Source organism: Acipenser ruthenus, chromosome 10, assembly GCF_902713425.1.
Source record: "Acipenser ruthenus chromosome 10, fAciRut3.2 maternal haplotype, whole genome shotgun sequence".
Classification (NCBI taxonomy): Eukaryota; Metazoa; Chordata; class Actinopteri; order Acipenseriformes; family Acipenseridae; genus Acipenser; species Acipenser ruthenus.
In genome coordinates, this window is record NC_081198.1 from 2,375,221 (window position 1) to 2,400,028 (window position 24,808).

A 24,808-nucleotide genomic window follows, 5' to 3' on the forward strand; every position below is an offset into this window, starting at 1 on the left:
TTTATTGCATTTGCAGTAGATATGTTATTACATTTTTCGTTAAAGATTGCATATGCAGGAATAATTTTTGGAATCATTTCAGTTTAGGGAGCCTTATAAGTGTTTATAGACCATCTGTAAACAGTTATAAGAACATGTTATAATAAATTGCTATACGAATACACAGTTAAGATACACATATCATTACATGACTGGTCTGTGATATTCATAGATCGCAGTTGTCATTACATTTCTGGGTGTTGTTACTTTTGCAGTTTTACACGATGGATTATTTACATGGGAACATTATTCCTTCACATTACCTTGGAAATCAAAAACAAAGCACTGAATGATATCACAAGTAAAAAAATAATTAAAATAAAGAAACGCTGGTTCTTATTTTTGGTTTTGTCTTGTCTGTTTCCACAGGGAATTGCTGCAGCAGCCCGTTCAAAGGGAGAACACAAGCAGAAAATCTTTTTAACAGTCTCCTTTGGGGGGATCAAAATCTTTGATGAAAAGACAGGGGTGAGTGAAGGAATTGCATGACGTGGCAAAGTTGAAAAAACATATTGGCACACACTGCCTCGGGAACCTCGGGCCAGCTCTAGGAATCTCTAAGGAGCAACGGACTGCACAACAAAGGGAACTGTGTGAGCTGCACACAGACAGAATATTGAGCTGTGATTAGTATTCTCTATTGCTCAGCTGGGGTAGATTGAATTGAGGGCTTGGTGAAGCTTAAATCATTTAGATTTTGGGAAAGCCACTATCAAAGGAGCTTGCAAAGAAATAAAACAAAGTCATTTCAAAAGCTTCTCCTTCTCCTCCTCCTCCTCTTTCTTCTTCTCCTCCTTCTCCTTCTTCCTCCTCCGGTCTCTGTCATGTCAGTTTGTGTAGGAAACAGCTTCCAGTCCCTCCCTCTCATTCACGCGTCATGTATCCTAGGATTGTGTGCAAGACAGTCAAGGAATTTTTAAACCAGGAAAACATAGACAGATCATTCAATGGAGCTATTTAAAAAGGTGGGACGATAAAAAATGTGTACTATGGTCACATAATTAAAGGAACTAGACTATGGTAATCAGTATTCTTTCACAACATTCAGGTGTTTGGATGAAAATCGGTATATGAGTCAGTTATATAGAGGCTATGACCCAAGCAGTTGGTTCTCATATATATATTCCACCGTAAAACTTATTTTTTCTTTGCTTCTTTGTGATGGAATTCAGTAATCTAACTTTAATTTCAAGCGTGTCTTAATATATCAAGAAACACACTTTATCACTGGCAAGGTGTATTTTTTTTACTCCTTTTACCCTTTTGTGATCCCCAAGCATTCTTCAACAGTAGGCATATATCAAAAGACATATCAGACGCAGACAAACAGTCTGGGCCACTGTCGTTATCAGTGTTTGTCTACTTCACTTTCTTATTTATATGTTTTACAGTAGAGTTTTTGAAGTTGCAGAAATAAATAGTCACATAGGAGAGCTTGAGGGGCAAGGAGACAGGTGTTTCTACCAGAATAATGATCCTTCTCCACCACTCTTTCTTAGCTTCATTTCCTACAGAATTCATTCCGCAAATTAACATCTCTTGACAGTGCTAAGTAAGGGAGGATTTAAATGTAATAAGCAGCAAAAACACTGACACTTAAAAATGATTGAATGTATTTAGAAATGCTCTCTGTCTCTCTCTAAAATAGAATTCACAGCAGTATTACTTAGTGGAATGGGAATACAAACAGTATGCTTCCTGATTTATGATGCTTCCACCCAGGCAGTATGTTTGTGTTTGTTTTGCTTGTTTATTTGTTTATTTGATTGTGTTTTCTTAATTTAATTGCATGTCTTTGCTTGATAAACATGTTGGCAATGGTACAGTATCTACACTACCACATAACCCCTCCATCTCAGGTTTTTCTTATTGTTCCAGGGAATAGGACAGTCTTAAGACAGGCGGTCTTGATTTGGACAAGCTGTCCATGCATACCATAATGTTTGTAAAGGAAGTCTATGTGAAAGAGAAACACCACTAAGGACCATTCTGAAAACAACCACAATAATCCAAGGAATTTCTACCCGACCTGCAGCCAGTCAACGAGGCACAGGAATTATATTTTATTTGTAGAAAATGAAGCGAATATCTAGTATCTTTTATTCCACAGCAAGTAGGCTACTTCACTTCACTGAGCAAATGCAAACATCTTTTTATTATTATTATTATTATTATTATTATTATTATTATTATTATTATTATTATTATTATTATTCATTTTATCTTACCCTGTCTCTATGTCATACCAGATCTGCTCTGCTTGGTTGTGCAGTGCAGAGTGTCACAGTACAGACCTGCATATGCCCTTGAGACTCATTACACTATGTAACACAATTTTTGATCCTGGGTAGTAAGTGTTATTTCCTAATTGCTTATGCCTCAAAAGTATAGAAAATGGATATTATTCCCCACAAACTTTGCTTTTGTGACCAGGACAGTGATATTTTGAAATTTACCTATTTCCAATGAGAAAACAGGCGAATTTGTGTCTTTTCGTTCACATAAAGTCAGAAAAAAACAACATATGAATCCAAATTAACATGTATTTATACTAAAGTAATACAAAAATGACTACAAAAGATTTAGAAGTGAGTAGTTTTTCGAGATTTACGATTATACTGTAAATCACTTTCACGAATCAGCCCCCAAATGTAGTCTCCCATCATCATTTTGTATTACTTTAGTATAAATACATGTTAATTTGGATTCATATGTTGTTTGTTGACTTTATGTGAACAAAAAGACACAAATTCACCAGTTTTCTCATTGGAAATAGGTAAATTTCAAAATATCACTGTCCTGGTCACAAAAGGAAAGTTTGTGGGGAATAATAGCCATTTTCTATACTTTTGAGGCATAAGCAATTAGGAAATAACACTTACTACCCAGGAACCAAAAAAAAAAAAAAAAATTGTTACAAAGTGTTATTCTGGCTGCCTTAGCTAGTGAGATTTAAGTAAAGGTTGAGGCTGTACTAGCCGGTTGTTAACACAATCCCTGGATAAGAAATGTTGTCTTGTTGGTAATCTGGGAGAAAACAGAACAGCAGCTAAAGGCCAGGGACGGCAACTTAAAAAAGTTCCATATTTCTACACCCTCTCTCGTTATGAATTTTGTTTCTCACAATTTCAATGTGTTGGCAGAGAGGAGACCAGATAAATGACAGCACTGTTGATGCTACTGACGTGATACGGAAACAACCAATCGTAATGCGTTTTTCACAAAGCATGGTTTTAGTTATGTGAGAAAATGCTACCAACAATAAAAAGCTATTATAGTGCAAGCACATGCCTGTCTTCTTGCATGATATATGTAAGTGCACAATTGTTTCAGCAAAGTGGATAGGGTTAGGGTTCGGGTTAGGGGGGTTAGGGTTAGCGTTAGGGTTGGGATTAGGGTTATATTGTGCAATAAACATTAAACATTAAGTACATTGCAACTATGCATAATAACATTATAATTGTGTGTAAGAACACATGTATTTACTTAGTAACTACTATGTAAATACACAGTAATTAGAGATACAAGGTAAAGTGTTAGCCAGTTTTGACCCAAAGTCATTTTAAGGTGTGTTCAGTACATTGGCATTGATACATGTCATAACCCCATCATTGACTAAAATCCAGTTCACAACAAGAACTGGTACATTTAAAGATGTATTAAATTAGTACAGTACTAAGGAGAGACTAAATATGCAAGTTGTATCAGCACAGTGCAAAGTAATTAAAACACACTGTTAAAATATCAGTGCAAGGGGAACTTTTTCGATACATTTTTTCAATAGATGTTCTTCATACCACTAATAAAAGAGCTGCAAACACTTTCCCAGCCCGCTTCTCAAGCTTGGCCAGCACAGGAATAGATTGCTGCAGATGGGCCGCTCAGCTCGTAACTCACGTCCACAGTCCACACAGTGCCAATCCTGTACCTCCTGCTCAAGCGTCTGGAATGAACTCTGTTTACTGTCCTTAAATCTTCTTGTTTTATGATCTCAGATTAAGATTCAGGACCAATAGCTGGGGTTCAGATCCCCACCCATGTATATTTGATCTTTTTTAAACATTCTCTTATTCTAACATATCTTTACTCTAAACCATTCCCTACCTATGCAACATGGATATACTACAGTTCTCATGTAAAGGGGAAGCTTCAAAATTCACTGGCAAGCCTCAGCTCTGGTAATGTTAATGCACTGCATTATGCAGCTTACTCTATTGGGCACCCACTGCAGTGTATTCACCCTTGACTGTGCGTCGCATTGACATTTATAATCATTGGGCTCTTTTACACAGAAATGTCATGTGTCAGGACAGCAACAGTTTGCGGGGTTTGGGGGAGGGGGTGATTTAACAATTACTGGCACTGATGACAGGTAGAACCACAGCATCTAAACCTTTGCACTCTCGCATTCTTTTTTTTTAAAATTTAGTCATTGCCGAACTCGTGAAGTCCAGACTATAGAGCGCATCCTGCACTCCACGTGGAACGCCTTTACTGGATGCGCCACTCAGGAGGCCCAGCACTCTCGCATTCTATACATCTCGAAAAGCAAACATGAAATAGATATATAGAGAGAGATAATTTACTGCTCAGGCTGTTCACACAGGGCTGTCACTTCATTCTATTACTTGTTCAGATCCTGGTATCTTTTCAATGTGCCTGCATGCTATTTGTTGCAATGTGCATTGTGCTATACTCACAGGTTTACTGTGTACAAATCAAGTGCACCCTTGAGAAATGTGTTCTCTGATATCGCTATCCATTTTCTAACTCAGTTTGGCCAGTGTGTGTCCATTGAAATACAGTGGATCAAATCTAGTTCTTTGACGTTTCAATAAAAAAAAACATTCATAGAAATGTTCAGCCTGTACACTTTTGCAGGCATATCTTGCACATCATTATTCACACACACAACGTCATTCACACACACACACACAGCATCATTCACACACATCATCGTTCACACAGACAGCATCGTTCACACACAGCATCATTCACAAACAGAGCATCGTTCACACAGACAACATCGTTCACACACACAGCATCGTTCACACACAGCATTGTTCACACAGCATCATTCACAAACAGAGCATCGTTCACACAGACAGCATCGTTCACACAGACAGCATTGTTTACACAGACAGCATTGTTCACACATGGAGCTTGATATTTCCGCAGTCTGACCTCTAGCCCCTTAGATGTTTTGTGCTTTTGAGGAATTAGTTTTCTTGAAGAGAAGTGGCCTTATTATTTCATTACAAAGGAACCATGCCGCAAAATGCACTGATGTCTTGTAACTCGACTAATCCGATTCTCTCCTGATCTTTTGGAGGACTGCCAGACAAGCCTTTCTGTATGAATCCCTCTAGCAAGGGGGTAATAATGAAACCAACACTACCATATACAGTTAGGCAGCGTGTTATTCCAGTCATAGAAATTAATACTGAATGGATGGGGAACAGTCTGTTACCAACCAATAAAAAAGCTGGCAGCCCAGATGCTTCCATTCATCAAGTTTTCTTCATTCTCTTTCAAACATGTTTTTAACTCTAACTTACAAGCAGTGCCTAAAGTCAGCCTGCCCTATAAAGTATCGATTTGGAGCCTATTTATATTTTCTTTTCAGTGTGTGTTTTATTAATCTATTTGTTTGTTTCTGTTTCAGCTACTTGCTTTAAATGCTGACGCAGCGCCTCATTGCTTTATGAATTTGGAAGAGAATTTGGAAGAGCACAACACATTAGTATTCTTAAACAGCTCTGAGTACCAAATAGGGAATAAAACACGTTTTTCATCATCTCAAAAAGATACCAATATAGAAGAAATCCTAACCACTTTTAATGTTTAAAAAAAACTCAATTCAATATATTCTCATTGTTTTAGCATTTAATTCAGTTACTCATTTTAAAGAGAATGTGATTGTGGTCTGATTATAAGTACTACTACTACACAGGGGCGGTTAACAGTGTTCGCTTGCTCGCCAAACCCTCAGTCTCTTATTAATGAATTGCATTTCCCTTCTTCTGGGTGATGTGCGTTTCGTTTCTCCCTCTCACGTGACACTGGCACATCAACAATGCTGTTTATCCCATCTGTTTAATGAGCTGAAGACGGTCAAAAATGTGAGTACCTAAATCCGCCGTGCATATGCGCCGTAGCAGCCAGCCATCAGCCAGGACTGGCTCTGATTGGCTTAAAAATGTCTGGATGGAGTGCAGGCAGTTAGCAAACAAGGTGCCAAGACAACAAGGGCTATAAATACGAGCAGCACGACTTCGTCTCTTCTCAGTCTTGCATGGTGTGGTACTTTGCGGAAAGACAGAAAACGTTTTAAGCTGTTTAAATATTAAAATAAAAGTCTAATTATCTTTTTCTAACTTCATCTAACTTTAAATTAATGTAATTTGTCTTATTTGTTCAACCTCAGCAGTGCTTTAACTTAAGATCAGTAATATCTTGCTGCGTTCGACCTTTTTTTTTTTTTTTTTTTTTTTATTCCTTTGGCCTTAATTGTCACTTCCATTTAAGGTCTTATTTTTTCCTGTTCTTGGTCTTTGAACTTGGGATTGATTTAGATTCAGGGACAACTTAAATTTAAATAATAAAGCAATCGACAAATTTGCCACGATAAGACCCCCTGGGCCCCACCGCCTCACCTGCATCTGAGGTGTGAATACCCACAAATTTTGGCCACCAGCCCCCACTGCCACTAATGCTTTTTATTGAAGATGCCAAATGTTTGTGCATTAAATATAGTCTGCTCTCAACTACCAAAACCTGCTCTTGCTCTAAATGTTTACATTCTTTTTATATGGCTGGAGAAGGAGAGGGGAGGTAACAGTGTACTGAGGTCAATGTGATGCTGAGAGAAACACTTTGCAATGCAATAAATCATTCTAAACCCTTCTAATGACATGCTGCTGCTTCTGCTGAAATATTAAGGTTAAAAGTCGAAGGTCACTGGAAATCCATATTAGACTGGGAAAGAGGCGTTTTTCATGGCCAGTCGAGAGACATAACCAGACACAATGAACAGTGCCATTTACAGGCAACCTAAAAATAATGAGCAGTGTTGGTTTCACCTTATGGGTTTTGTATGGCTCTCAATTAATATACACATTTTCCAAGGAAAGCACTATGCTTGCACCCCTATGCACCCTAAAAAATGCACATTGTCTTTAAAGATTTTCACTGCATTGAAAAAAAAACAACGATCATCTCATTTGCAGACGAGATTGCACAATAAGCACACAGGAACACCTAGAACCCAGATTCTTCTGTAGTACAAGCTTGTCGAAGGCAGAAGCAATTGTAAACTGTCATGCTGTCTGATTTATCACAACGCTTTATAGCAGGGCTTTGGGGGTTATTGCCATTTGCAGTATCAACTGTGGAAAATGCATCAGTGTTTTATAGAAAGAAAGGAGAGAGACTGATTAATCAATGAAAATCTCAATGGGCATGCCACTTAAAATATCTTATGTTGCCGAAGAAGAGGGGTAGCTACAGTAAGAGGCTCATAGCATGGCTTTAGACATTATTCATGAGCACAAAGTTCTTTTAGCCTTTTAGTAAAGGATACTAATAGCAGGCATTTTCCTTTGTCCAACTAAAGCAGATCACAGCACTGTTTTGGGCTATAAACTTATGAAAACAAGCCTTGCCAATCAGTTCCTTTGTGGCAGATCCGCTGTTCCATGCAGATAGTGGTGCCTTGACTTTTGTCATCACGGCACATCATTGCTCAGTGCTTAAGTCAAACCACACAGCCTTTTTATTTTATGTAATGTGGCAGCATTGCAATTTTGCAAGTATGGTTAACTGTTTGAGTTTAGGACTGGGAGCTCAAATGCATGTCTATGGCTTTCACAAGACAAGAAATCTGAAACACCCGCCACAACACTGTCAATAATATGTTAACCCACCGTGGGCAGGCAGAATGATGCTGATTTGACTTGGCAGCGGATTCTTCTAGCGGGATGCCATTCCTCTTTGTCACTTCTAATTCCTATAAGCCAGTTGGGGGCAGAAATCAATTTCAAAGTCTGTTCTCCACAATGGTACATGTTTAACCATCACACAAGAATTTCCCTCTCATGCATAATTCCCGACCCCCTTAATAAACTAAAACAACTGGTCCATTCTTTAAATGGTAACATTTTAGTTTAAGAGTATGCTATAGTTGCGTTACTATAGTGCCGCTAAAATGCCATTGTAATAACCTGTGATTTCTTATTAATTATTTTTAAGCCATTTATAACACTATATATGTTTTATATAGAGATCTTAAACTAAGGTTTGACTTTTTTTATCTCTTGGGGCATTTAAGCTGCATTAAGGTATCTTCTTCCTGGTTTGATTAATGCATGCTAGGTGTGAACAAAGGGGCACATTAATGTTAGGTTGTGAGTATGCTGTCATCCCTATATTTCAACAGTGGTTCAGATCTGTTCATCAACAGTGCGTTCATTGCACAGTTTTTATAATATTACACCTATGTGCATGGATATAACTTGACATGGATGGATGTACATGTTGCTATAAAGCATCATACATTCCTAATCAGTTTTCCCCCTATGGACAGGCAGAGGTCATAAATATTTACCCATTCCCCTTACTTCCTTCAGGTCCTTCAGCATCACCATTCAGTCCATGAAATATCGTACATAGCCAAGGACATCACGGATCATAGAGCCTTTGGTTATGTCTGCGGAAAGGAAGGGAATCACCGGTTTGTGGCAATAAAGACTGCACAGTCTGTAAGTATGCATCTCATTAGGGGTGAAGTGTCTTTTGGGTTCTGTGACGGTCACACAAATTAATTGTGGTTCAGGACTGAGAGGCATGCTTATATGTATAAAAAACTAAATCAAATACAAAACAATATACTGTACCTTTTAGCAGGGTTAGGAGTTTTTGCAACAGTCACCCACGGTGAGAGACATTCCCAGTAACTCAGACAGAGAGCAAAAGCATCTACTCTTCTTGAGTTCTGAGATGAACTAACAAGAAAACTATCTGATGGAAAAGAAAACTACAGATGGCCAGGCTAAATTTGTAAAAAAAAAAGATGAGATGTAAACAATCCAGTGGCGTTCGTTCATGGCTGGCTAGCCTGCTTGCTGGAGGGGAACTAAACTGAATACTCATATTAATACAAATATTTACAATGAGCAGGGCAGAACTAATTCCAAGTTGGTAATGATTTTCCTCACAAGTAGATTACTGAGAGTTTGTGATAAAAGTTTCCAGAAAATGTATTACAATTTAGAGGCTTGTAATTAAGGTAATTAATATAATGGGGATGAAAAATGATGAATTATGTATATGTGAATTATGGTGGTACAGGCCAGTTCCATGTACAATAGAGTAATTACACACATGTTCACCAGCAATTACCATGAAAGGGCAGGGGCAGTTGTTAGTTATTACTATGTTATTATGTGGTCATTTATGCTCAGTAATTTGAAGTGCTACCGTACCATGCTGCTCTATATCAAGTTTTTTCGCACACATAAAATACATGTCGGGTTATAATCATTGGAATAAATGCAAGTCAGTTCATCAAGTCATCCTCCCAAATGTATTTGCTGTTTCTGTGTCTAAGCCTTCAAGTGTAAACTGTGGTTTTGACATGCGCCTGTGTGTGATTACACTACCTGACATCTCATCTCTCTACTATTTGTTGGTTCACCAGCCATTGGAAACAGATGCATTTGGGACCAATTCACACAAAAACCAGTAACTCAGAGCTCTCCTCTAAACAGAATGTATAGTGTACTGCCGTACACTGCAATGCACTCTGGGGCATCTTGCATGTTGTAACCATCTGGAATTGATGCCCTCTGTGCTGCCACTTGTGTATGTATCATCTCACCAGTGTCAGTACCTTAATAGCAGGTTTCTCCAGCTCGCACTACATAACATCACACGCCAGCTTCCAGACAAGGCCAAGGGCATGAGGGACAGATGAAAATTGATTTATCGTGATAAAATGTTTGGAGTTCTCTTTTTTATCATCTTCCCCCAGCAATACCGACATCATCTGTCTGATTTTCTGTTGTCTTTAAAGTCATGTGATCCCCATAACTGCTCATAAGACATGCTGTGCCAGTAAAACAAGATGGAGGAAATCTTTTCACCCTTGTTACCCTGACGTCTCCTGATCAGTGAATGTCTATTAAGTCATCCATCTTCCATTGGACAGTAAAATAGGGATACTGGACCTTTTTTTTTTCTTTTTTTCCCTCTTTGATTCAGAGTTAACTGTAATGTTTAAGGTGTCCAGCAGGAGGAGTCAGTGTATTGTAATTAGCAGAATCCATTTGGTGGCTTGATTCACTTTGAACCAGGTTTCCAGTATGCCACCATATACAGTACAGTAGGTTAGGGGAGAGTGGTTAACACATCAACATGCATACAGTATTGTGCTCTTTTTTTATAACAGCTAATCCCAGCTTTTTGTTTGTGATTATACAAGACGTTGTGCTCCAGCTAGCAGTCCAAACATCTCTTTTATCTTCCAGGCCGAGCCGGTAATACTTGATCTGAGAGATCTCTTCCAACTCATCTATGAGCTCAAGCAGAGGGAAGAGATGGAGAAGAAAGCACAGAAGGATAAACAGTGTGAGCAAGCAGTGTACCAGGTAACCCACGCAAACACACCTTCACACCCAGACAAGCAGTGTACCAGGTAACCCATACAAACACACCTTCACACCCAGACAAGCAGTGTACCAGGTAACCCATGCAAACACACTTTCACACCCAGACAAGCACTGTACCAGGTAACCCATGCAAACACATCTTCACACCCAAACAAGCAGTGTACCAGGTAACCCATACAAACACACCTTCACACCCAGACAAGCAGTGTACCAGGTAACCCATGCAAACACACTTTCACACCCAGACAAGCACTGTACCAGGTAACCCATGCAAACACATCTTCACACCCAAACAAGCAGTGTACCAGGTAACCCATGCAAACACACTTTCACACCCAGACAAGCACTGTACCAGGTAACCCATGCAAACACATCTTCACACCCAAACAAGCAGTGTACCAGGTAACCCATGCAAACACACCTTCACACCCAGACAAGCAGTGTACCAGGTAACCCATGCAAACACACTTTCACACCCAGACAAGCACTGTACCAGGTAACCCATGCAAACACACCTTCACACCCAGACAAGCAGTGTACCAGGTAACCCATGCAAACACATCTTCACACCCAGACAAGCCTCTGATTTGGACCTCATATTCTGAATATGGATTGATGAGTGGGATACGTATTGAGAGCATGCCAAATAATAATGGAATATCAGTAAGCGCTAAAAACAGAGAAAGTTGATAAACTCAGCTCACACCTGCAGATTTTTCTTTCTGATCATTTTACCGATGACCCTCTCAGGGATCGGTTGCACAATCATCTGATATTCACTCCACACATTATTATGAAAAGCTGCATAGAAATAGTATGCATGTACACAGTTAAAAATGAACAAAAATATGTATAAATGCACAGTCCCTGCACTTCATCTATTAAGCACAAACACAAATAGATAAACAAACACTGGTAGCTTGGAACTCCTTCTGTATACACTGAAGTATGGTTAAACCCCAAAAGTAGATATGTGAAAATGATATTTAATGACGAATACTGATAGGCTGCATAATTAATCCTGTCCTGTAAGATACCAGTGACTGCCTGCTTCTTCAGCTTCTGAGGATTTTTTTTTAATGATTTTTTTTCAGCCACGCTTTTTATTTTCAGCCTTAATGTGTCTGCCAGCTGTTAGATCTTGCTGGGTGATCTGTGTCACGCACCTCGTACATTTAAATGACACAATCTGTCAGACAGCAGCCTCTTCAGCGGCGGGAATGAAATGAGCGCTCCTTGTAAAAATAACATTTTAATATTCAAACCCTTGAGAAGCAGCACTGAGCTCCTGTCTGGTCCTCTGCGAGTCTTCTTTAAGTTTTCTGACCTTCTCTCTTTGTCTTTCTGTTGATTCAATCTCTGCCACTTCCACTTCTTAACTCGCTTTTGCAAAGACCATTTTGGAGGACGATGTGGAGGATCCTGTGTACCAGGTAACTTCTGAAGCTTTGTGTTGTGTTGTGTTGTGTTGTGTTGTGCTGTGTTGTGTTGTGTTGTATCAAGTTGCTTTGCTTTAAGAAAAAAAAAAGAAAAAAGTTCCCATGTTAGTAATTGGCATTTACACATTAAAATAACCTCTCATTTTTATTTTATTTTTAAAATGAATATAATTTCTTCATCCTTTCTTTATTTTTTATATAGTGGCCATTATAGTAATGTATTACATTTCACATCAGAGTTTTGATATTATTTAAGTAACACAACTACCATGTTATGTATCCCTATATTATCATGGCTAAGGTTAGGCATAGAGGCGTAGTCCACTGTTCGTTCATCCACATGCCTTACATTACTGAATACAATGGCCAGTACCATCCACTGTATATGGCGGGCTTTAACTAGCTGGCTCCTTAAAATAGATAGAATTAACATTGGTTCTGTATATACTGTATGTATTAATTAACAGTACAGTAGACTGGGCCCAGGTCAGAGACCCATTGCAAGGGCAACCATTATTCATTCATATGGCTGCTTAAAAAACAGCCATAAGTTAACGTAGGTGCCTCCAAATAAGAAATGTCAAGGAACTAGAAAAAATAAAAAATCTTCTGCTTATATTTGATTATTTCTTGCTGTAATTAATCACCAGTCAAGCATACGTGACAGTCCAGGACAACAGATTCTTTGCATAGCAGTTTGAGCCATTCCACGTTTTACAAGCTGAGTGATCAAGCTTGACTCACTGAAACTGCAATGAGAGTTTGTATTATTTCCATTCTCACTGTCAGATATACCACCACATACTTATTATATAATTATGTTCTGAAAATTCATAAAGTACCAAGCAATAAACAATTGTGCTTTCCAAAAAAGCGGTTGTCCCTGTGCTGCTTCTTCCTTTGATGTGAATGTGTGTCCAGTGCTGGCCTGTGCTTGTTTCGATCTTGTTTATCAATCACTTTGTGGTTTCCTACTGTTTTTCTCTTTGCCCTCTTCCTTCTGTGCTGCCGATGTAATAGTACATTGTGTTTGAGGCTGGACATGAACCAATCCGTGAACCAGAATCAGAGGAGAACATTTATCAGGTACTAAAATAACCATTTTAAATGAGCTAATGTCACGGTGTCTTATAGACAGGCGGCTGAGAGCGACACGTCTTTATTGAAAAACATTGGCTTGGTGGGAGACTGATCAACAAGTTGCAAGAGTGTTGCAGGGGGCTGGGTTTCGGTTTCACAGTGTCTGACATTGTTTGTTCCTCTTCAGCACTATCTGATCTAGCTCTTTAATACCACTTTAAAAACACAGAAAACTGTTTACCAGTTTAGCCTTATAGTACCTGCTGTAGTTCAGGCATTTTGCTTGACTGGGGAAGCACCAAACTGCCCTCTGCTTGGGGTAGGGATCGACCTTCGTACACATTTTGGTTGATAGCATTGCCGGTCTTGTATGTGCTCCATTTTAAATGGCACAACGTACAGCGCGTTTGCATGATAACTTCAAACTACGTGCCTTATACTTTCCTGTATAGCGGGTAGGCGCAGTGCAAGAACCTTAGCTACCTGACAGTACTTCTACTGTATACAAATATGTATGACGCTGCTATGCTTATAGAAAAAAACAACACTGGGTCAACAGTGCCATATACAACGCTACAGCCCTACCCTGCCATTACACTTTAGTTACCAGTTTAAAAATGTAGCACATCTACCTAGGGCACACTTCTATGATTCAGATGGTAATCATCTCATAGAACTACATACCATACATAGATTTTGTATAGTTACTCTCCCACTCCCAAAGAGATTTTGTGCTACACGTCTATACTAAATAATGTAGTGAAGAGTCTAGTAACTACTGTACTAGAGTACATTAGTAGTTCATCTATATTGAGTTTTTTTTGTTATTTTTGCTGCGTTTTATATGAATATGCATAAATGTAAGATCTGTCAGTTGAAAGTCACATACTTCTGCTTTAAACTGTGTTTTTCGAGAACGATCTTGGTTGTGTTATGATTAGAGCTCCGTTCATAGTTGTAAGAGTTACTGCGCTTCCGAACATACGATCAAAAAAATTAAACGAATATTCCAATTGTGTAATGTTTCCACAGCAACAGGCAGAGTCCTGATTGATTAAAGGTAAAGGTTAAAAATCCTAAACCAAGGTTTCATGGTGTGGATGGTCAGGTTCATTGAGACGAGTTTAAATCCAATTGAGCCATATCGAGCATGAACACAATGAGACCCAAATGAATCAGTTTAAATTGTATTTGATGATTTCAATTGGGTTAGGTTAGATTGCAGCCTGTGTTTCAATTACCCGTTGTGCTCAACAAAAGAGTAATGTGCGTGCATATTTATTTATTTATTTATTTATTTATTTATTTATTTGCATTTTTATAGTGCTTTTTGATCATTAAAACCCACTAAGACAAGAAAGCCATTTTATAAAAGTAAGTTTTCAGTCTTGACTTAAAAACTGTAACAGTCCCAGCTTCCCTGACAAACACAGGCAGGGCATTTCACAGGAGCTTAACAAGAAAAAGCCTTACCTCTCATGAGGGTGTCCTCGGCTCAACGCACACCAGCGACCCCTGTAGACTGGCCGGGTGCCTTGCCTGTAAGCTGCCCAGTGCTGCATTGTTCTCCAATGCTGTAGCTCTGGGTTGGCTGCATGACGGACGTGCAGAGTGAAAAGAAGTGGTCGGCTGACGGTACACGTTTCAGAGGACAGCGTGTGTTCATCTTCATCGCTCCCGAGTCACCACAGGGGTGGGAGTCTAAATACAATTGGGCATATCAAACTGGGAGAAAAAACGGGGTAAAGTTAATTGGTGACTACTAAATTTAAAAAAAAAGAAAGTTCACACAGATGTAACTATAAATATTGATAGATATCTGGGGGGACAAGAGAAAGCGAACATTTCACAACAATCGCAAACAAATAAATGGATTTTCTTAAAAAGATCAGAATGTGTCCCCTGCAGTGTTTTTGATCTGTAAAGTTTATCAAACACATCCTTGATATTTAATACAGCGTGAGTGGCATGTTGTCTATTTAACATGGCCGCGTTTGTGGACCCTTGACTGCAGGGAATATGAATATATTCATCAAGCTGTCTTAAAACCCTTTAATAACACTGCAAAGATAAGTGCATGTGCCCAGCATTGCAGAATGTGTAAATGTAGATGCATATAGAGAGCTGTAGCAGAAGAATTCAAGCTCAGGTATATATCTCCACATGTGCAGAGTCATGCTTTACACCATGGGGGAATGCATTTTGAATGCATTTTGCACATTTTTTAATGAAAGCCAATTTGATAACAACTCAACACTTTTGAGACCTCAAAAACTAGTTTTGTAACATTATTTTTTTCTATTTACATTAAGAAGAAAGACGTTGAAAAATCTGCCTCCCATGCTGGTGTATGCACTCCTATTAGAGAAAACAACAAAAATTGAAAAAACAAAATTGTCTTTCTGATAGTAATTATAAATACATAACTATATACTTTAGAGTCCCTTGCAACTGTTACACAACTGCTATCAGAAGCCTATCTTTAAACCATATTGAAAAAAGGCATCTGCTGTGATACAGTTGGTCTGTTGAGGCTGCATAGATGCTGCTCTGGAAGATAACATGTTGTTTACTTATTTTTGACTTGACTGATTACAAATCCAGGTCCCCAAAAGTCAGCAGAAGGAAGGGGTCTATGATGTTCCAAAGCGGCAAACAGTGAGTGTAGGTGTCGTCATTGTGTTCATCGGTACCTCGAGGCAAACCTCTCAAGTGCTCCGAGTCATGTGGAACGTCCCGCATAGGGACTGTAGTTTTATGTTCCATATGGGATTTGACTGATTCCCATTAACGTCAGCTTCTGGGCTCCCAGTGTGTCTTGGCTTGGCTCCATATTCAGCTGTGAGTATTCACAAGGGGGCGCACGGTCCAGTGGGGTGTGCCTCTAGCACACAGGGGTGCAATAACAGATCAGCTGCCGCATTTCAAATTTCAAAAATCACCACCAGCTCAAAAACTGCAAAGGAATGTAGCATTCCAGTAGTGATAGAAAGAAAAGAAAGAACTTGCATAACAAATATGGTTCTTCGGAGGTTTGCGCCGGGTTGCTTGTCATAACTGCATGCTGCGTGGTGGTAGTGTGGGGGTAAAGGTATGTTTCCAAACACTGCCCATTTTAAGGAGATAGTAAGCCTTCTGACTCATGTAAAATCAAAATTAAAGTTTTTGTTAGTTTGTTTGTTTGTTTTTTGTATTCCGAACTCCTCTGCTTTCAAATAAAAAAAAAGACTTTCCTTTAAATTCCTGGTGATATTTCTCATAGCTGTCAAAGCTTTCTTTGTAAGCAATCATCAAAGTGGTGGCGTAGGGTCTCGCTTGCTTTTTCATGGCTCTTGTTCAGTTTCTATACTAGTGTGAGAACGAAGTTGCACTATTTCCCTGCCCCTTTGTTCAGCTGCAATGCATTGCTCTATTGACTTTACAAACTCTGCGAAATCTCAACAGGAATTCAAATATGTCTATAAAATAGGGGTTCATGACAGAGTTCATCAAGCGATGATTGATAATTTATGTTATTATCACTAAGATGATTCCTGGGTTAGTTCACTATTCCAGTTGGGTATAGGGTGGCAGTTGCATTCCTCTTAATGAATCATCATTTAACCTTGAACTTGCTATCTCTTTAAATGGGCTTAATGTAGTCAAGCTTTAGTTGCAGCTGCACTTAGTGTTGCTATTGCTGATTTGTAGATGGAGACTGAATGTGCTACATCAAGCTGACTGCTCGGAGCTCTCTTTCTCACATCCCCATTTAAATTAAATGTTCTTTCCTTGCCCATATGCTTTCTGTTTGTTTAAAGTACTGCATTTTTCAGACCAGCCATTACTTACTGGTGTCAGACACATGCATTTAAAAAAAAAAAAAGCATCTGTGCTTGCAAGTAACTCTGAAGCTGCTTATGCAAATAGAATTTCTTGAATCGTAAGTAGATTTTGTTGGTATAAGAATTTATTACCATGTCATGTTATTATAAACAGTGAAGGCAGGCTTACTTTTGACTATTCAGATAATCTTGTATTATCCCTTTCAGAGTATCTTGACACTGTTAATTGATATATAATCTGTGGATTTTATTACTAAGTGTTAAACGCCTGTTTCTTGTGTTGGGGTCTGTGTTACTTCCTTCATAAGCCCTGCGTCTTTTTACATTGCACAGATATTCATGTAGCCATTCAACATGTTTTAAATCTTCGAAACTGATTTCTTCTCTATCTGTCAGTACAGATACCTGACAGTCTGCCTAACTGTCTTTAGCTGTGCGTGCATACATCAGTAAACACGACCGTTCTTGAAGTGTGATAGTCAAGTGCCAGTACATCAAAGGGGTCCTGTTTAAACTCTGACACACTCAGTAAGAGTAAAGGATTGATGTATTCCATACAGCCACCTCACACAAAATGTCATTTCTATCTCTTTTAATGGAATTAATAAAATATGGTGATGTTTAATGAAGTAACAGTATTTACAAAATCTTAACCTACACTCTAAAAGTTTGTTTTGTGGGGTTTTAGAATTTTATTGTGGGGTCTTTCAGAGAGCCACCAAAATGATTTGGCATATATTGTATATATCACAATTAAAAAAAAAAAAAAAAACACAGGACTAAGATGTATATATATTTCTTTTTTTAAAGATTGAAATAATTTGCATGATCAGAGATTAGGCATCCAATGTTAATTATGTGGGCGACATTACTGTAATGTTAAACAGCGTGCACGTGCATAATTGCACATTTCTCCAGGGTCTGCATATTCATGGACAGACTGGTGGAAATGAGATACAGTTCACAGCAGCACCAAGGAAAGCATGTTCCTTTGCATGTTATGATTAGGGGTCTAGAGAGGACCAACACACCCTCTTTGTATGGAGACAGTGACGGCACCAGTAATGCCCTTCATCTTTATTTACTTGGATTTGCCAGGCTATAATCAAACTTTTTTTTTCCCACTCTGATCTTGGTGGAAGATAAGACTTGAAAAGAAAGAAAATTGATTTTCCACTGTGTTTATGTCAGCACAGAGAGATAAAGGTGCAGCTGCTGTAAATGTTCAGAATTTAAACAAAAGAAAAACCTAAAAAGAAGATTTCTAGCATGATCACCAGGAGCATGTTAAAGAAATAGAAATAGGTTCCAAAGGCTTACCCTTAAAAATGACAGCTATGTAGTATCAGGAGACTGCAAATCTTTTGGACTGCTTTGTATAATCTTCAAAGCTTTTCATTATGGATTACTACCCAGAGATGCTGACAATCATTTACTGCTTTGGGTATGGGGGGGGGGGGGTTAAACTTGGCCCTCTTTCCATTTTCATTGATTATACAAGTGCATGTTTTCTAACATGTGAGGTGCACACAGGCTTGTTGGAAGATTAATAAATGACTGGCTGGTCTTTTCTGTGCTTCCAGCCTACAAGGTCAGTTGTTCCCATTGTGTCATGCACAAACGAAAACGCATTATTATACAAAGGTGAAACTAAAGAAAAGCCAAGTTTGAAGATGCCAGCCAGGAATAAACTCTTACTGCTCTAGGTAGTAGCAGCTAGCATGCTTGTCAGGCTGACTTAATAAGTGTCAAGCTGATTTCTAAGGAAGGAAGCTTGTGCTCCTACAGTTAAATTCAATCAGGGACAAACTAGACAGCCAGCAAGGTCTGTTTCATGATAAAGTAAGGTGACCACAAGGCTAAACTGTGGAAAGAGGTAGCTTTCAACCAGACTGAGACAGATTCATCTTGTAAGCTTTTCCATTCTTAGATGTCATAGTAACACCATAGCTAACATGTTCTAGTATTCTACATGGCCATCCTTGTAATGGTAACAGCATTATCATCACCTTTTTATCAGAATTAATCCTTACCCCTGTGCAGCAACATCATTTATTTGCATCACCCTTTAGTCATTCTCATGCCATGCTTACTGCCAACACCAGGGATTAATGTTTGGTATCATTTTAGGGTTTCACAGGTCACTGAGAGTAACATACCTTTGAGTGTTTCGTTTATTTGTTCATTAGTGTGTTGGTTTGTTTAGAATCAGCACTGAAGAGCATGTATCGCTATGTACAAAAAAAAGTTGAATGATTTCTTGTTCCCATCATCCATTCCACAAAATCACAGACTCATACCGACTCCTTGTTAGACCTAAGAGGTGGATTCAATCAGAAAAGACAGCACTGCTTTACGACCCAATGTTTTTCCCTGTAATATGGCACTATTCAATCAAATGTCCACCAAAGTGTCTAACTCTTATGTGACATTTGACTCTCCTCTAGAATTTGGGATTGAGTGTCGCTGTAGAACAGGGATGCAAAGCAGAAGGGTTCAGTTTTATTGCAGGGATCAATGGTCACAGTTCCCATTCACCTTCACCACCATCCATTAAACATCACTTTGCTGTTACAGAACAGGGAGACCCTGGTGGAGATTGATGAAGACCTTGGCAAGGTCACGCAGGTAAGGTTTAGTCAGAGGAAAACATTTATACTGAGGGGACATAACACATCCTGATTGTATTGATGTCCAATAGGCCTCAGGTTAATGACATTTCATGCAATCAACATAATGACATGTCCTCTCAGTTTACTGGTCGTTCCTCTTATTACTCAGCTGCTAGCTGTTAGTCTGAAGGGAAGGGAATACGACTCTCAGTGAATTGCATTGTTAGCTTTTCCAGGCTTAGTCATCCCGACACACTGTAGATGTCAAATATGCTCATGGATACAACAACGGTTTTAGATATATTTATTTAAAAAACACACTGTACTGTCTATACAGTATCTCCTACACAGAACAGATTTTTCTTTGTCTGTTTTAAAGCAGTAGAAAATTAGTCTGTACTTTAAATCCCAAAAATAGATTGCAAAGAAGAAAAACAAAGGCAAAAGTATGAGAAAGTTGAAAGTTAGTATATGCATGTAGTGCAGCTATGGCTGTGGATAGTCTGCGGAGTTTGGGTAGGTATACCACTATCCATACACCTCACAAACTGTGCCATGTACATAGCATTCTCCATCACATGCTGTGTATGTGTTTAATTCATCACATCACCAACATATGTGAGTGATTCCAAGGTAGGTACTGTATCAAGTATATGAAGAGGGTTTGTGAAAGTCTTGGTTTGGCAAGTTTGGGGGGAGGCGGGTCAGTTTGTGAATTACAGTAAATGACAATGCTTTGATTGCAGTCTTGTAAAATGCATGTCTCTTCACAGAATATCAGCCAGTTACAGCTGTTTGGTGACATGTCGACTCCTCCTGACATCACCTCACCTTCAGTAAGTAGCAGAGTGGCTCTAACTTTATATACAGTAGTGTGCAAGTGTATTAGAACACCTCAGGATTTATCATTTATAGGCCATCCTTTATATACCTACTGCATGAAAACTTCTGGGTGTGAGAATTTCAATTTTTGTTCAGTAACCAGTGATAGAGAAACAATAGGCACTCGTGTGTGAAAATGTTAGACCACTTTGTGCTTTAATTAGGCATATTAAACAGCTTCTAAAACGTCTCATGCATTTTACCATTTTGTAGATGTGTGTTCCTTTTCTCTTACAATTTTAAATGAATTAATTCATGTGTGGCCTAGTAAAGCCATCAATTCAATTAGACAATTACTAATATGCCTATTTGGCCAATTTCCAAGATTTTCAGTTCCAGTGGTTTGATTTTATATACACAACAAATCAACAGAAGCAATGGGTGTTCTAATACACATGCACACTACTGTATGGCACTGTGTGCTAGTTAAAACAATCCCAATAGAAATGCATTCAATGTAAACAGGGATAGAAACAGGATTCATTTTGTATCTGAGTTTCTCCTGCTTCTTCAAACAGACCCCAGCATCACCTGCAAATACGCTTGACCCAGGTGTATTGCACCAGCACCCCTCAGAAATGTTCGGACCATTCAACCCTGCTGCTGTACCCTCAGGTAAAGGGGAGCTCCCCTCTTCAGATTGGAGCTAACACTTTTTCACGAAAACTATCCTGATGCATTGTGCAATTGATTTGTTTCTCTCAAGACTTCTGATACACATTCGGAATAATGAAAAGCACACACCACTCTGTAAAATGTACCCCACATTAGTGTCCATATTCATAATGCATAATAAGCCTGCCATTCAGATATAGTATTCCAGGGGAGTGCAACCTCTGATTAAATTGACTTCATTTGCCCTTGACTTAAAAATAAGAGGACTCTGGCAGTGCAATGAGGAGATTACATAAAGGGATAGTGGGATAGACTGGTGCCATGTTTCTTTTTAATTCAGTAATTTAGGAAAAATGACTGTACACGGATTGATTCCCACATATTTAAGTGTGGGAATGCATGCATGCTTCTTTGTGTAATGCATAGAGATGTACTTAAGACCTGCTGTAGACCTAGAGAGGTTTCAAAAGAACACATTAGGACAGAAAAGAGCAAAACAAGCCTATGCAGAAAATGACTGCAACTAAAATGATACTGAAGATGCATTAGGGGCAGATCACTTTATTTAAAATCTAAGTTACTGCAAAAATGTATTGTTGTATGTTACTTACCACTGCATTGTGGATCATCTGCAAAGTTTTGGATGTCCATAAAGTTATTAGCAATACCTTTGTAGTAGTTTTTTTTAGTAGTTATTAGCAATACCTTTGTAGTAATGTTATTTTATTTCATAATTCCCTTGTTTTTGTCAGTAACAGTATATATTAAGTATCTCTAATTACTGTATATTTACATAGCAGTTACTTAGTAAATACATGTGTACTTACACATCATTACAATGTTATTATGCATAGTTACAATGCACTTAATGTGTAAATCTTTTTTTTGCATGATATACAGTATGTATGTACACAATTGTATCAGAAAAGGCTTAGGGTTAGGGTTAGGTTTGGAGTTAGGGTTAGGATTAGGGTTATATCATGCAAAAAGATTTACAGTACATTGTAATTATGCGTTGGTGCACATGTATTCATTAAGTAACTACAATGTAAATACACAGTAATTAGTGACACAATGTAATGTGTTACCTTGTTATCTTGGATAAAAAATAATCGTCTATGCCCAAAGCAATCTCCAGTGGTGACATCAATCTAAACATCCAGGGCCACCACCAGTGTGGGAGCACAGAGGGGGAGGTGCCTGTAGTCATGATTACTGAGCTGTACAGAGTGGGCAGGGCTTGGTGAATGGATCAGGCTGCAGCCCCTGGAGCTGAGGGAGGGGATCTGAGCAGAGTGAATACATTAAAGCTAGGGGACTGCTGTGGCATTAATACATTGGCAATACATTGCGTCAGCATTAAAAAAAAACAAAAAAACAATTTGCTGTAAGTAACAGAAGCCTGAAGCTGCTTGTCCTTGACGTGGCTCTCCTTCCCAAAGAGATGATCAGAAAAGCTATTACAATTGAAAGAAGCAATGCTGTGAGTCAGCACAGTTTGTTATGACTCAGTAGCTCACTCTGATGTGTAGGCTGCTACTGAGCAGATTGTGTGTGCCAGCAAATGATATGGCGCTACGTTCCAGTAATATTTTTTGACTTCCTTATATATATATATATATATATATATATATATATAGACACACATAATATATATAACCAGCGCATTACTCCTGCTGTGTTTCTGCCAGGTTATGTCACGATGGGAGCCATCCAGCCTGCACTCTGGGGGCAGCCAGTGTTTGGAGCCCAACAACCCATGGCCTTCGGAGCCCAGACTCCAGTTCCTCAGGTGATAGGGGCCCAGCCAATGATATGGGGCCAACCCAACCTTTTCCCTGCTACCCAGCAGCAATGGGCTGCCATGGCAGGCGCATTCCCACCCACTGCCTTTATGCCAACGCAAACTGTTGCACCCTTGCACGCGGCAATGTTCCAAAGCATGCCTGCTACCATACCGGCCGTGGCCCCCACCTGTGACTCTGCTGTGTCCAGCCCCCAGGGGGAAAGGTCAAAACAGAAGATGTCTAAGGAGATGTTCAAGGATTTCCAGATGGTCCAGCCCCCACCCGTCCCATCGCGGAAGGACGAGCAGCCCATCCTGGCCTGTACCTCAGAAGCCTTCTCCAACTATTTCAGCCAGGTGGGGGTGGCGCAGGACACTGATGACTGCGATGATTTCGACATCTCCCAGATGAACCTGACCCCGGTGACCTCCACCACACCGTCAACGAATTCGCGTGAGTCTCTGCAAAAACCTGCCTGAAAAGAAATAGTCAAACACTTCAAAAACAACCAGGGTCATAACTTGGGGTTCAAAAGTGGGGAGGGGACATTTTCTGTAGCTGGGATATATAGTAATAAAATTAAAAATAAACGTTCATTTCAATAAGATTGCCGCCTTTGGGGTTGTGAGTCTTTTATTAAAATTGCATTACTTGACTTAAATTACACTTATAGGCTTAAAAATAGCAGATTTATTTTATTGCATTTCTGGATTAAAAAATCTCAAAACTCAATAATTGCATTAGGAAATTTAAAAAATGCACTTTTGCATTTTAGACTCAAATTGCAAACTCACTTTCAAATTTCTAGACAAAAAAATATTTGAGAATTAAAAATAGCATTTGAGACTAATTTATTGCATTACTGCACTCAAAAATTGCGTGCATAGCATTTGAGACTAGCAATAGGTCAATGCTATAACATCTTGCCCCAGACGAGCAATATATGTGTTTGAATCTGCTTTGAAATATTGTTTTTCTTTTCAATTATTTATTTTTTACATTGTTTCAAACTTAAATCAGGAAATATAGGCCAAGATAGTAGGACATATTTTTTTTAGTGTGTTCACATCTTCTAGAACTTTTAATCAGCTCTGGGGTTTTTTTTCTTTCCTTCACCTTGTCCTAGAAACATTTTTGGCCTACTTAAGTCCTGAAGTTTCCTATACTTTTTCAGGCTACCATTCAAACTGAAGTGCGCTTTAACAGACAGAGGCAGACTGAGACAGATACTGTATAAAAACTTCATGAGCTTTCTCTTCTGTGAATTAGTCACTGAGGTAAATGGTTTCTACAGACAACATCATGCTTTGTCTGTCCCTCAGGGAAGTTTGTAAGAGCACATAAGGCTCAAGCAGTAGAAAGCGGATTGCTGACCATTAGAAGCCTTGTAAACAGATCCTCGGGGAAGAGCAGTTTATATGCTTTTGTCGTGATAGTTGTGGTACACCTGCAGTAATGTATCTTACACTCAAAATGATGTTAGATGGCCTGGTCTACTGATCTTGGTTACAGCACAGGGGTGGGTTATCTGGAAATACAACGGCTGCTGTAACCAGCAGCATACAGTAAAATCTTACTTTCCGTCCACCTCAGTAAAAACACAATTAAGGCCTCTTTTTTATAATTCCTGATTTGCTTCTTTGTAAAGTCAACTTCAATATCAGGGCCACCCCTGCAGTCATGTTTTAAAGACACGATCAGTCATTCCAAATGCATCAACTCTATGTTACGTTTCAATTAAGAATGACGATTACAGTAGTTAAAAACAAACATTTTAAAACCTGCTGTTCTTTTAGCATCATGTACTGCAGACACCTACAGCCGTGTTAATTCCTGTAAAAGCTAGTAAAAATGCAATTCTCT

General features: G+C 38.9%; 1 protein-coding gene across 13 annotated transcripts in view; it reads left to right on the forward strand.

Moving 5' to 3' along the window:
• LOC117407190 (disabled homolog 1-like) overlaps nucleotides 1-24,808 on the forward strand; it is a 164,666-nt gene that overhangs the window by 131,316 nt on the left and 8,542 nt on the right. For 3 of the 13 annotated variants that reach the window (XM_059031487.1, XM_059031486.1, XM_059031489.1), the window contains exons 4-13: nucleotides 409-507; nucleotides 8,667-8,798; nucleotides 10,566-10,685; nucleotides 12,101-12,139; nucleotides 13,166-13,231; nucleotides 15,830-15,889; nucleotides 19,627-19,677; nucleotides 20,435-20,497; nucleotides 21,062-21,158; nucleotides 22,850-23,398. In XM_059031487.1, the coding sequence (XP_058887470.1) occupies nucleotides 409-507; nucleotides 8,667-8,798; nucleotides 10,566-10,685; nucleotides 12,101-12,139; nucleotides 13,166-13,231; nucleotides 15,830-15,889; nucleotides 19,627-19,677; nucleotides 20,435-20,497; nucleotides 21,062-21,158; nucleotides 22,850-23,398 (1,276 nt within the window). The remainder of the gene's footprint in view (nucleotides 1-408; nucleotides 508-8,666; nucleotides 8,799-10,565; nucleotides 10,686-12,100; nucleotides 12,140-13,165; nucleotides 13,232-15,829; nucleotides 15,890-19,626; nucleotides 19,678-20,434; nucleotides 20,498-21,061; nucleotides 21,159-22,849; nucleotides 23,399-24,808) is intronic. The other 10 variants (XM_059031488.1, XM_034011919.3, XM_034011927.3 and 7 more) reach the window with 10 other exon arrangements.